The 13834-nt window shown below is 37.8% G+C and overlaps 2 protein-coding genes across 2 annotated transcripts in view; one reads left to right on the top strand and one right to left on the bottom strand.

Annotated features, from left to right (window-relative positions):
- Positions 1-4881, top strand: part of scp2a (sterol carrier protein 2a) — an 18910-nt gene extending 14029 nt beyond the window's left edge. Inside the window, exons 15-16 of the mRNA XM_034887428.1 lie at positions 1913-1992; positions 4379-4881. Of these exons, the coding sequence (XP_034743319.1) occupies positions 1913-1992; positions 4379-4474 (176 nt within the window). The 3' untranslated portion in view covers positions 4475-4881. The remainder of the gene's footprint in view (positions 1-1912; positions 1993-4378) is intronic.
- Positions 4882-9137: 4256 nt separating this feature from the next.
- The window catches only part of LOC117953981 (excitatory amino acid transporter 5-like), a 38026-nt gene continuing 33329 nt past the window's right edge, over positions 9138-13834 (bottom strand). The window contains exons 8-10 of the mRNA XM_034887408.1: positions 11516-11803; positions 10835-10934; positions 9138-10470 (exon numbers count right to left, since the gene is read on the bottom strand). Of these exons, the coding sequence (XP_034743299.1) occupies positions 10204-10470; positions 10835-10934; positions 11516-11803 (655 nt within the window). The 3' untranslated portion in view covers positions 9138-10203. The remainder of the gene's footprint in view (positions 10471-10834; positions 10935-11515; positions 11804-13834) is intronic.

The following is a 13834-nucleotide window of genomic DNA, read 5'->3' as shown; positions in this document are numbered from 1 at the left end:
GACAGCACCTGAGTTACATATGAGGGTCACGGCAAAGGGTCTGAATACTTATGACCATGTGATATTTCAGTTTTTCTTAAATAATAATAAATAATTCAATAAATTTGCTAACATTTCTACATTTCTGTTTTTTTCTGTCCAAGATGGGGTGCTGAGTGTACATTACTGAGAAATAAAATGAACTTTTTTGATTTTTGGAAAATGGCTGCAATGAAACAAAGAGTGAAAAATTTAAAGGGGTCTGAATACTTTCCGTACCCACTGTAGTCCTGGGTCTTCCCCGAGGTCTCCTCCCAGCTGGACGTGCCTGGAACACCTCCCTAGGGAGGTGTCCAGGGGGCATTCCGACCAGATGCCCAAACCACCTCAACTGGCTCCTTTTGAAGGAGCAGCGGCTCTGCTCCGAGCTCCTCATGGATGACTGAGCTTCTCCCCCTATCTCTAAGGGAGATGCAAGCCCACCTCCTGAGGAAACCCATTTTGGCTGCTTGTACCCTGGAAAAGTGACCCAAAACACACATTCACGTATCTGCTATAACAGGCCATGGCATGACCCAGCCATCTTGCCAAAAGATAAATAAAACAATTGTGGTAAAGGAGTTGTATTTTGCTTTTTAAGCTGATTATGGCCTCCACACACACTCATATGCTTCATGCACACACACACTCCACATACCCATTCCCCCCAACCCTTTGATGTTCTCCGGATATAAGTAATTGTTTCTCAATTTAATATTGCCTCTCCATTTGACTCATTTTCAGAAAATAGAAAGAAATCTGTTTTTTTGCCCTTCATGGTATGATAGCACTATATTTTTAAAGAAAAGTAGGGACAGCTGTACTGGGTGAAGAAACTTGACGTTGGTACAGCCAGGTATCAGGTATTTTTCGAAGTTGGGCAGGTTGTCAAGTAGGAATAAAATAGATTGAAAAAGCTTACTTTTAATTGAAGTCCATGTTGTGGGTTTGCAGTCTGAAATGCATCCGAGGCACTCTAAATAGAAATAAAAAAATAAAACATGGAAAACCTACGTGTTTCAACTCCAAGGGTTTTCTTCAGGGTGAAGGCACAAGGTATTCTGCTTTTACAGGCAGACGGTGATAATAAAACATATTGTCTTGGGAAGCCACAGAACATAGCAGTGAACATTTTTATTACGTTTTTTTGAATTGTGCTTTCAGCTTCAGTGAAAGAAACCGCATTGGATATGCCATACACAACATATTTTGACACTAATGGAACGTTTTCATCCAAATGGCGAGTGGGCTCTGGAGTGCTTTCTATTTAGAGCATTGTAAAAATGGTGACTAACATTTGCCTTCTGTGTGTCTTGGTGTGCAGTACATGCAGCACCATGCACTATTAGGGTCATAGGTGATGATTGAGATTATTTGTGTTTTAGTCTTTACATTGTTTTTTAGGATATTACTGCTTAGTCTGCCTCATCTGTGTTTAAGGAACAACAAATATGTATTTATTCCTGTGTCTGTAAAGTTTTAATTCTTATTTAATTTTTATATCTTTATTTTAGTTTTACAGAAGACAAGATTAGTGTGCAAGAAAATGTAAGCGCAATTTATTCTTCAAAAAATACCCACACAGTGATGAAAATAAATTGTATACAGATAATTAAATAAATCGAACAAAATAAAACTTAAATGGATAAAGGATAGAATAGATAAATATAAAACAAAATTGGGTTATAAAATAGTAATACATTTACAAAAAAGACAAATTTAAAAAGGCAAAAAAAGGACAGATACCCACGCAGTGAAGTGTTGCAACATACCGCTTGAATAAGGATTCCTGTCCAAATAATTCATGAAGTCCTCTGAATTTGTAATTCTGATGGATTTGATATATTGTGGAAGTTCACCATAATAACTAAGCCTTTAATTATTTCCTTTTTAGGTAAAAAGGCAGACTGCACCTTATCCATGAGTGACGGTGATATTTTGGATCTGATGACAGGAAAGTTGAACCCACAAACGGTACGTAGTTGGGCACTAACCATCCATGGATTTGTGTCTACACACAAAGGGTCATACCAAGGAATAATCTAAAGTTTGGCTTCAACAGCATTTATTTTGGCCGAGATATGGCAAAGTTGGTGTTTTCATAGTTAGCTAAACAAATTTGTTTTTGCGTAATATGTGCAAAACTTATGTGCAAAAATGTATCAATTTTTGATAAATTGCGATTTTTCACGATTAAAAGTCTAGGCGGAAATGGCGTGGCCTACATCACAAGGTTCACTTGGATCCAGGGAACGCGTGGATATATGGTTTTTAAATAGCCGATGTAAGGTTTGGAGTTATAGTAGTGATGGTCAAGTGAAGCTTTGCGAACCACTGTCTTCATTTTCTGAGCTCCCTAGATGGTGCTCTCTGTTCAAAGAAAAAGGTTAAATGAATTGTAATTCAGTGTTTTTTTTTCAACCCTTTGTTGAACACTGAGCGCCATCTAGTTAGCTCAGAAAATAAAGACAGTGGTTTGCAAAGCTTCATTTGACCATCACTAGGTATAGGGCCAAACACGGTTTTCTGATATAGCGCCATCTAGTGGTAGAAATGGGTCAATTGTTGCGCCTGAGGTCTTCGCAGAGTTTTGGACCAGTCCTCAAAATACACACCGTCACCATGTAGGTGACTGTAGCGTGAGTTTTACACAGAGAAGAATAATAATGGAAAATCCTTAGGAAAAACAATGGGTTCCGCAGTGTGTGAACCGCGTAGCTGTATGAACCCAGCCCCTCAGGCTTTCACCCCTAAAAATAGGTTACATTTAGATGAAGTTATTCAGTATTTCAGTTACAGAGAAACATCTTGAGTGGCTTAAAAATGTTCCTTAATAATGCTTGCTTGGAACTGAATTTGAACAAGTAGGATATACTGTATTGTATTTTTTTAATATTAAGTTTAGCCTTTAATTTTTAGGATGGTGAACAAGTAAAATAAGCCCCAAGTGGTCTTGATTGTCTGGAAGTGGTGTACTCAGGTAATTGATTTGCCCTTGTGGGAGCACATAACCTTCTGGCTGTGTAGCCATAGATACAGAAGTGGTTTGTTATCCAACCTTTCTACATTCTCTAGTGTCCATAGTTTGAGGGCAGGGCTAAGCAATGTTTGCCACACAGCTGGTCCTAACAAAATAAAAAGCTGGAGTTAATTGAGTTTTGTAAGGTTTCCAAGTGCTGAACCTGAATGTGAGTCTCAATAAAATCAGAGTCGTAAACACTGGATATTACGTAATCCTAACAAGAAATGGCTGCATTTGATAAAAACATGGATAGGACTGTACAGATGGGTGTTACTACCTGCTGGACATCTCTACTACTGGAGCTGTGCTCCAGTAGCAAAGGCAAAAGAATCTAACAAACCACAAAAGTTAAAACTTGGTTTGCGCTTGCCATCTTTTATCTGAGAAGACTGAACAAAAGATTGTGAAATTTGTGATGTGTATTTTAGGAAATTACTCTATGCTACGTAACGTCACTCTCTGCTAAATGTTACCAACCACAGAGCAGAAGAAACTGTTGCAACCTTTAAATGGTTTTAGTAGAGATTGGCATCACTTGAAGTGCATGTTGTTGGCTACGTAGGTCAATGTCAACCAAAGGAAATATTGTGTTCAGTCCAGAAGACTTAAAAGCCTCAGTCCTCCTTGCTCTGTTTTTGATTGTTTCGGCCACTCAGAGCCAAGAAATTGGGCAGTTGTTAGCTTATCAGTCTTCCCTTAATGTGATAGTTTGAATCTTAGAAGAGGGGTTGTATAAGGTACTCATCCATAGTCTGTGTATTACGGTGGTCGGCACGCCCCCAGTTTGGAGAAGCAGGAAGGAGTACCCACACAGAAGCTAAGCAATGTAATGCTGTGGATGTTATTTTGTGACTTTGAGAAATCTTAACTTACCTTTTTTAAAACAACAAAATACAGTGGTACAGTGGTAGACCAGCAACTCCTGTGTTCTGTGAGGTAAAATTACTTTTTTTGTTAAAGGAGTCAAATTGATATAGATTTTTTTTTAAGCTATGTTTTGCTGTCCACAGCAGTACATTGCTTAGCTTTGTCTGTGCTCCTGCCTGCTTCTCCAAACATATAGAACACCATATACTGAAGAGGAAATCCCCGCTTCAAAAGATCCAAACTATCCCTTCAACACAAACGTTCATTTAGCACTTTATAATGGCTACTTAAAAGCATCTTTTCCAGTATGTCATTAGATTTTTTTGTCAAATAATTGTCAGGTTTTCTTTAGTTTTCTCTGTTCAGTGTGTCCGAGATGCATCTTTCAGTTACACATGTATTATTAAAAGTTTTATTTGAAGATAAAAGTAAATTTTTTAAAATTCTTTTCCTTTTAACTCCTGTCCGCAGGCGTTCTTCAAAGGGAAACTGAAGATCACTGGGAACATGGGCATAGCTATGAAGCTGCAGAACCTGCAGATAACACCAGGCAAGGCCAAGCTGTGAGACGGTTAGCTAGCTTTTTGTCCTCTGAGGACAACTTAATTCCTCCTAATCAACAAGCTCATTGATTACTTTGATAACGCGTTTGATCTTGATTGACAATTCATAAAATTTCAATTCCAGCTGCTACTTGGATATCAGAGCTAACTCACCGCACAGTATATACATAATTGTTAATATCCTGGTATATGTTGTTTAATCTTCTTGACCCATCATCTTTTATTCTGATATGAATTCTGATGTTGCTCATATGCAACATCATGTAGTTAAAACACTCAATGTGCCTCTAATTTCTGTCTATAAAATCTTTTGGTAAACTTATGGTTTAAAGCCATTTTTGGCCTCAGCCATTTTGATAGATGATTTTGTATAGAATATATGTATGTAAATGATAGGAGTAATCTAATAAAAAAAAAAAATCCTTTACTGACTATTTTTACCTCTTAAAGTAGTATCATCAACTTCTTTTTCTACTTCATCCTATTGTGAAACACGGTTCAGTGATTTGATATAAATCTTTTACAGTGTGGGATCTTAAATACTTCTCCTTTTTAAAATAGTACTTTGTCTTAGTAGGAGGAGAAGAAGAAGGAGTTTGGACCAACATTTTTTCCTGTTATAATATTTTTGGAAATGTATAACTAAAAATTGAGGTCTGTCTGAGACAGACAGAGAGAATTACCCACAATTTTGTGACGGTAATGCTGCATGGTGGCACTGCTGGCCCTGCAGGAGGGCTACGGCAATGGAAGATGGAGGAGAGAGAGAGATTTCAGGGACAATGATGATGACTCGCTATTATGCCTGTCTCTCTCTCTGTCTCCCGCCCGCATATGCAGTTGGCCCTTTCCGAACAGGTACATGCTCCAAACAGGCACTGTCTGTCTGTCTGTGTGCACGTTGCAAAAATTCCACAGCTTGTTATGAGGCCATCTTACTTTTGTTTACATAAGTCCTTTGGACAAAGTAAATAATAATACAAAAATAAATACTTAAGCACATAACCGCATCAGTGCTGTTTAAATTGTGTTATCCATCCACAATCAGGCTTGTAACTACTCCACAGTTCTCTACTAATTCTCAGTGGTTAGCTTTCAAACAAAAGGATTTCAGTTGTTTTTGTTGCTGTGTTTTTCAGCCTTAGTGCCCTATTTCCCTTTTTATCCATTTGTCTACTTATTTTTGAGTTGATACCGACATCTCCCTGTTGGCCTTCCCCCTCCGCCCACCACTGTGCACCTTCTGTCAGATCCAGCCTGGGTTCCTAATTGCTCCTATCTGACCAACTCCCTTTAGCCCACCCTCATCCTGTCCCTTTGCCAGGTGGCCAGCTGGCCAAATGGTCATGTTGAGAACAAGCTGCATGGCTGGCCTGCCTCACTGGCCATAAGCAGTGGGCTGATGGGTATATTGTAAGAAGCGCAATGGGTAGATGTAAACAGGAGTGGTGTTGGCTGAGAATATTTAGATTTGGTTGGCCTTACTCAACTTTAGAAGCTCAGCCTGCGCTCAAAAAAATGATCTTGGCTCAAAGTTTTCCTAGAAAGTAAAAATAGATATTGGACTGAATATAATGAAACCTATCAATTCAGTGAATTGAACTTCTGCATACAGCGATAAAAGTTCAGTCCCTGCTTCTGAAAAAATATATTCTGTCAATATGACAGACATGATCAGTATAAGTCAGCGTAAACGTTGCGTATGCATAAAACGGGGTTGAAAATGTGCGTACGCCACTTCCCATGCAAAGGTTGTGATTTATGAAAATCTAACTTGACAGGATAATGTGGGATCCTCCATGCGTACACACATTTTGGAGACAATGGGAATTGGCGACACAGATGGTGAGGAGGTGAACTGACGTCAGACTGCAGAAAGTACATGTGGGAATAATGATTACTAGTAATATTTTAAAGTATTGATGCCTTATGAAATTTGTTTCACTCCATATCAACCACATTATCATGAATATTAAATCCAGCAGTGTTATTTGCAATTACAATTCCCCAAATGTTCTCCGCTACACCTTTTCCTACCCTTCTCTGCCTTGTTGTCCTGAGTGCAAGTGCGTACTCTGCCTCCATTAAGAATTGCAGTTTGGATGGTATCAGGTTTCCCTACACTGTGCGAGAGCAGGCCAAAATTATAATTCAATTTGCAGCAATTCACTAGCGTCTGAGAGGTTTTTAGCCTTTTTTCCTGCCAGTTGGCATGATTCAGCGCAACAAAAGAACAACTGCAAGGGTCTTTAACATACTGATCAGCACTCATGAGGTGCTTTTTATTGACTATTCATGGTTAAAAATGGGCGTGTACAGGGCGGGATAAGAGGCTGATTCAGGTACGCACACTTGTAGGTAATGTGTTATTTATAAAGGGAACAGTGCGTACACATGTGCGTACACATGGTTTTATTAATCAGATTTTTTTGGGGTGTACGCCATTTTTGGCTTTTGGCCGTACGTAAAATTTTAGTAAGGCTCCTTGCACAGTTTTAGAAATGAGACCCCTGGACTGTGTCTAACAGCACGCTGAACAAACTTGAGACATGAAGTCAGAATCATACAGCAAAACAAACGATTAGATGTTCTGCCTTGACCTTGGCATACAGAAATCTATTAGCATAAAAGTTCTACACAACCATGGAGGAACTAATTTCAGGAACTAATTTCAATGCAGTCCATAAGTCATATGAGTTAAGTTATCCATTATCAACAAATTTAAATTCCCTTCCCAAAAGTCATTTCTCTCCAAACCTTTTCATCTTCTCTCGCACAGGTAACATCTACTAATTCTAATGGCAAAGCCTTTTTGAGACATCTGTAAAATAAATAAATCAGTAACTCATAAAGGCCTTTTACTGTAAAGGATAATTGTGTAGTATAGAGACTGTAATGCACTGACGATGGCCCTTTCCAAACACCAGAACAACTTTTCAGAAACATTAATAAAGGATTTTTATTTTTATTTTTTACTTTGACTCAATATTGGGACATTTTGTAGAACATTACAACTTACTATTTATCTATTCTATTTTCTCAAGATGTTTTAAATATACACTACTGGTCAAATGTTTGGGGTCACTTAGAAATCTCCATTGCACTCCATTATAGACGGTGTACCAGCTCAGATCAGTTGCATTGTTTTTTTAACCAGGGCAGCAGTTTTCAGATTACATTATGTGCTTACATAATTGCAAAAGGGATCTCCAATGTTTTCTCATTTAAAAAAAAAAGAAAAAGATATCGGATTAGTAAACAGACTGTGCCTTTGGAACACTGGATGAATGGTTGCTGATAATGGGAGGTGTAGATATTGCATTAAAGATCAGCCACCCACTCAGATCAGCTGGTATTCTGTCTACAATGGAGTGGTATGTAAAGTTGTAAGTGACCCTAAACTTTTGACCGGTAGTGTATATGTTAAATGTATTTTCTTAAATGTATTAAGTGCATATTGGACTACAAAATGTGCCCACGTTTTGTGTCCAGTAGAAATATTTTTAATGTTTGTTTATGAGAGGGATGTAGGGTGTTATAAGAGCATCAAGAGATCAAGATCAAAAAGAAACCATCTAAACAAAAAAAAACAATTTTTACAATTTAATACAATTATTACAATTATTTAATACAAGTAAAGTTTTCTTGAATATACTTCCACACACACCTTTTAATCCATCTCTGGATCTCCATCTAATGGATGGCATTAACACACAATTTATCCGAAGTTGCCAGGTTATTGGTGTTTCTCTGATATTTCTAACCCAACCTTGCTCCAAGACTGCTCTAGTTTTTCTTGGTCAGAGCTTTTACTTTTTAAATTAGGCCTTGCACCTATACAAACCCATTCTAAGGACCTTTCCAGTAACCTGCTTTGTACGTGCAGTATGTAGAATGTATGTACATTGTTTTTGTGTACTAAAGTCCATGAAATGAGTTATTAACATGCTTATCTTTAGAGTGGACCATTTGCAATATTGCACACCAATATAGAGATGTTACTCGAGCCTAATTCCAATAAGCTAGCCATGCTCCATAAATGCGTTTGCTTTGATTAAAGCAGAACTCTGGTAGTCTTATAAATCTTTACTCATTTAACAGCTCAGTTGGCTTTAATTTACATTGGGTTTTTACTTTGAACATGAACTTTGCTCAGGTAACAGCTGCATGCCCTTTTAAGGGAGAAGTTGTAGTTTCTCAGATTTCTAAATACTGCACTTTTTAGTCCTTGAAATGTAGACATATATAGAGATATATATATCTCTATATATATATCTATATCTATATCTGTATGTGTGTGTATATATCTATCTATCTATCTATCTATATATAGATATCTATATATATAGATATCTATATATATATATATATATATATATATATATATATATATATATATATATATATATATATATATATATATATATATATATATATATATATCCTTTATTGCACCTGCAGTTCTTGGAATTTAACTGTAATTTGTAAACCAATAATAACTCCCCATAGTGTACTATTTGAACAATTTAAAAAAAATGTTTTTCATTTCTTGATACTTTATTTTTATTTTTACAGTTGATACATTTTTATAAATTTTGGACTACACTGAAATGTTTCTTTTTCAAATACAGAATGGCAGATCTTGAAACATACTGACATGAACGACATAAACGTTTGAAATACATGCACATGTACAGCATATGTCACATAGATATGGAAAGAGTTCCGAGTTTGACCTGTGATCGTCAACTTGTGTTGTACGTACGTCAGTAGCGCAGTGGTCCTGCATGCTTCTCCTTTGGTCGTTTAAGGCAAAAAGGAAATACAACAGGATGCAAAGAAAACTTAACATGACTCCAACACAAGGGCAAACCCTCATCTTTGTTTTCATTGTGACCCTCATCATCTTTTTGTCTCGATTGTGGCAATAACGTACAGTACTGCAGGTTTGAGGCGCACACTCACTTGCACTCAGGACAACAAGGCAGAGAAGTGTAGGGGAAGGTGTAGCTGAGAACATTTGGGGAATTGTATATGATCCCTTTTGATTTTTTAACATAGTTTACACGTTTTTTTCCTAACTGTGAACCAAACTGTTGCATGTGTTGAAGTAAAGGTTTCTTTGTCTCTTTGTTGTGCATGTTACTGAGTCAGTGAATTTATTGGAAGAATGCTCAGGCAACATATTTAGCTTCATTATACAGAACAGAATGACAAAAAAAGAAATGTACAAAATGCCCAACCAATATTATGAATACATAACATACCAAACCAGATCACAATGAATAAAAAGAGATTTTTTCTGTTCCCCCCCCCCCCCCCCCCCCCCCCCCCCCCCCACAGTCCACAAAGGGATAGGTTCCTTTATTTCTGTCTGCTATTTTTTAACTATTTCTGTTCCTTTTGAGATGGGTTGATTCACAGATCTGGGGGCATCAACTCTCTGTCAGCTAGAGCAGCACACTGTAACTGCTTGTACCATATAATACATCTCTGATAAATATGTACACACACACACAAACATACACAATCAAATGCAGGTCATTATTTATGTTGTGTAGAAAAAGAAAAATTGTCTTGTTTTTTCCCCCAGGTTCATCTACATTCATCCACCCTGGGCTGCTCTCCTTCTGAAAGGGAAAAAGCGTGTGAACATAGTCACCTCAATCTTTAATTTGTCCTCCTCTCCTGCAGCTGTAGACGTGCCAGTAGCCGTTAGCAGGACAGTTGCTTCTATACATTAGTCTCCAGCCCATTCATATCAACGGAACAGTGGTCCTTGTCCCTGTGCTCCCTCTTGTGGTGAGAGGAATGAGCGTGTTTCTTCCTCTCTAGCGGCCGGATACCCTCCTCCAGCTGCATCAGGCGAGCCACGTCCGGGGAGAGTTGGCCCTGCTTGCTGCCTGGTGGAGGTGGCTGGTAGCAGCCGTTCTTCTGGTTCTGGTAGGTCATCATCTGCTGGATGCTTATCATGGGCTTAGTTTCACAGATCAGAGGCACCTGGCGGATGCAAAGGTCAAGGAGGAGGAGAAGAAGAGAAATCAGAATCACATTCAATTTTTATTTGCATAATTGCACTTATCTTTTATACAAAAAGCTTATTTCCAAAGTTGGATAGGGACATAGGGAAAGGTTAATGTGTGGATAATAGACTTCTGTCACAGTGACAGAAGTGATGAAATGGCACAAAGACAATTAACAGTGCCACTATTCTTTGGTTTTGATACTACTGGCATGTCTGTGTCACTCAACGTTGTAGCAGTAACCACTTTTCTATCTTTCAAACTAAGATGACAATTTTTGACACACAGAGGTCTAGACAACAAATGAATACATTGATGGTTTTTGGCTTGTAGGCTCTCACCTGCTCCCCTTCTTTGACAAAATCTTTTCGGCAGATATGAGCCATAATGCCTGTGGCCAGTGCATCACCCATCACATTGACCATGGTCCTGAATCGATCCCTAGATAATAAAATGATAATAATAATAATGATGATATCCGCAGTGTGAACAAAGGTTAAGAAAATAAGATATTATTCCCACTCTAAACTACATAAATCATTACTTTCCTTACAGTTTATAGAGTTGATGGTTATTTGGTTCTCTGAGGTGTTTAGGTTAATGCATTGTAGAAGCTTACAATATTCCAAATGCAAGTATGGTACCTGTGCACTTCAGCATATATTGGTGGTGGCAACTACAGCAGCCTCTTTCAATTTCAGATTTTAAAGTTTATTGTTGCATGCACAGTACAGAAAGATATTTCCCTGTATAGTACAATGTATAATATATCCTACAAATATACAAAGTAAAACACTTTTAAAAAATGAAACAATTATAAAAGGCAGCATGTGAAGAATATTGCAACAACAATAATAAACAGTGCAAATGTAAATAGTGCAAATTATGCATGTTATGTAATAAATTCGCTAAGAAGCTACTTAATTAAACTTACTGGGAAAGACACTTAAATGTCACAACCACATCCCAAGTTTGGGTCTTACAGTCAGCTATTAATTATGGAAAGATTAACCATTACTTACAAAGCCCAATCAACAGCAATGATGAGAGTGATGTCATCGGTGGGCAGACCCACAGAGGTCAGCACGATCACCATGGTTACGAGTCCAGCCTGTGGGATTCCTGCTGCACCGATACTGGCTGCAGTTGCAGTGATGCTGAGAGAAAGGACAGAAGAACAAAGTGCATATATTTCTATAACGTACAGGAACAAGTACTCATCAAAGAAGTATGTGATCTTTCTGAACTGGAAAAGGACGATGAGGCTGTTTTCCAGTCTGTCAAGCTTTCCATTCTTGCACAGCACATTTGCAGTTTACACTGAAAACATTACAATTTTTTTTAAACAATGGGTCCCTGATTTTTCACAGATATGAAGAAAGATAGCCTCATTTCTAGCCAGTGACCATGAATTTTGCTGGTTGAAATTAAAAATGTCCCTAGCAGATTTTCAATGGACAACTGTGCCTACAATTACACCTGCTCCTATGATTAGACATTCCCTGTTCAGGGTTAGTAAAGGGGCGAGTACAGCCAAAATTGCCTGTAAAGTTTTATTATAACTGTTCATGGAATTTTTTGCCAAAGATTTCCTCGTGGCCATTTAACAAATGCTACGAGGCCGATACTAGTCTGCAGACCAGGGGTTGGGAATCTTTGGCTTATGAGATCGGTACGAGATGACCCAACATCACATAAACAATTATAATAATACCTACACCTACTATGCGTACCTTTACTTTTTCATATTTAGATGATAATACATTTGTAGTGTAAATATTACTAACCAGCAAGTAAAAGTGCCTGTTCTTAACATTTTTAACACAAGACTTACTAGTAAATACAAGTATTTTTTACATTATAGTTTTCACTTTTAAAAAGGTATAGCATTTGAATACTTCTTCCACCACTATGTAGGGAGAATTATTGGGCAGATGTTCTATCTGAGACCTGGACCTCTGAGCTTGAACTGTCCCTCTGCAGTGAGGGAGGGAGGGGGGTTGGGGTTGGGTTGGCATGCAGATGGAGCAGCTACATGGACAGGAGCCAAACGGCACGGGAACAGGGCGCAGAGAGAGGGAAAAATTATTATAATTCTGGCGTGACAAGGGAGATGAGTAATACAGGTCATATGGGTTTTACTGCAAAGGGATTATGAGGGAATGGGAACAGACCACAGCCACGAGGAGAGGTCTGCTTAATGTTATTACTGTCGGACATGTCATGGAATCAGAGGAGGAACAGGCCATTTTCCCAGACTTTGGTGGATATAGGGTGCTGGCATTGGTGGGAAACTGACTGTTGTCTGTCTGTCTGTCTTTCTGTCTGTCTGTCTGTTTGTCTGTCTGTCTGTCTGTCTGTCTGTCTGTCTGTCTGTCTGTCTGTCTGTCTGTGTCCCCAGGGCTTCCAGACTGATTTAGCAGAAATCAGATCAGACTAAGAAGCTCATGATGCATAATCTGTGTGACATTTACATATACGTGTATCAAGTAAATCCCATAATATTTTTTATTAATTCAGAATTAAACGAAATGTGCGACATCAGATTAATTCACATGTTGCACTCAAAACATCCCAAGTATTCCTGCACCACTTTGTAACCCAGATGAAATTGACTTATCATACATTTAGGGGTGGCAGTAGCTCAGTTTGTAGGGAGTTGGGTTGGGAATCATTTTGATTTGATTTGAATTATTTAATTGTAGTAAGTTTGCCTTACACATGAAAAATCATCAATAACAATTAAGGATAAAATCACAATAAAGTCCAGGACTTATTTCCATTGTGGTCCTCACCAGAGGGTTGCTGGTTTAAGTCCCAGTATGGATTGATGTACAAAGTGTGGACTGGTAGCTGGAGAGAGCTCCAGGGCATTGCCAAGGTGCTCATGAGCAATTTCGTGGAGTTATTTTGTGGATCGAAAATTTACATTTAATGAATTCCTCTGTGTCACTTTCTAAGTATGAAATAGACTTGCTAGTTAAGCTGTCTAAACTATGTGATTTTGGGAACAAAATAACTCTTATAAAACTGTTGTTTTTACTGCAGACAACATGGCAATTATTATTACATGTTACATCTTACATGAACTGTATGTATTTTTACTACATTTTTATTAACTTTTTGCCCACTAACACTTAAAACGTAGTTTTGATTTTTTAAATCCACATTTGTGTATGTTCTTGGGTTATGGTTTATATATATGAGCCGTTAAAGGTTTCCTCACCCTCATATGTGAGTTTGTATTTCTTCAATGGAATTTGTATTTATGTTCTGGGAAAAAAATAAAACTAAAATAACTAAACTAAAGGTTTATCATTTTCCATCATATGTACAGTATG

The sequence above is a fragment of the Etheostoma cragini genome, chromosome 12, assembly GCF_013103735.1.
Source record: "Etheostoma cragini isolate CJK2018 chromosome 12, CSU_Ecrag_1.0, whole genome shotgun sequence".
In the NCBI taxonomy this organism is placed as follows: domain Eukaryota; kingdom Metazoa; phylum Chordata; class Actinopteri; order Perciformes; family Percidae; genus Etheostoma; species Etheostoma cragini.
This window is presented reverse-complemented; position numbering and strand designations above follow the sequence as displayed.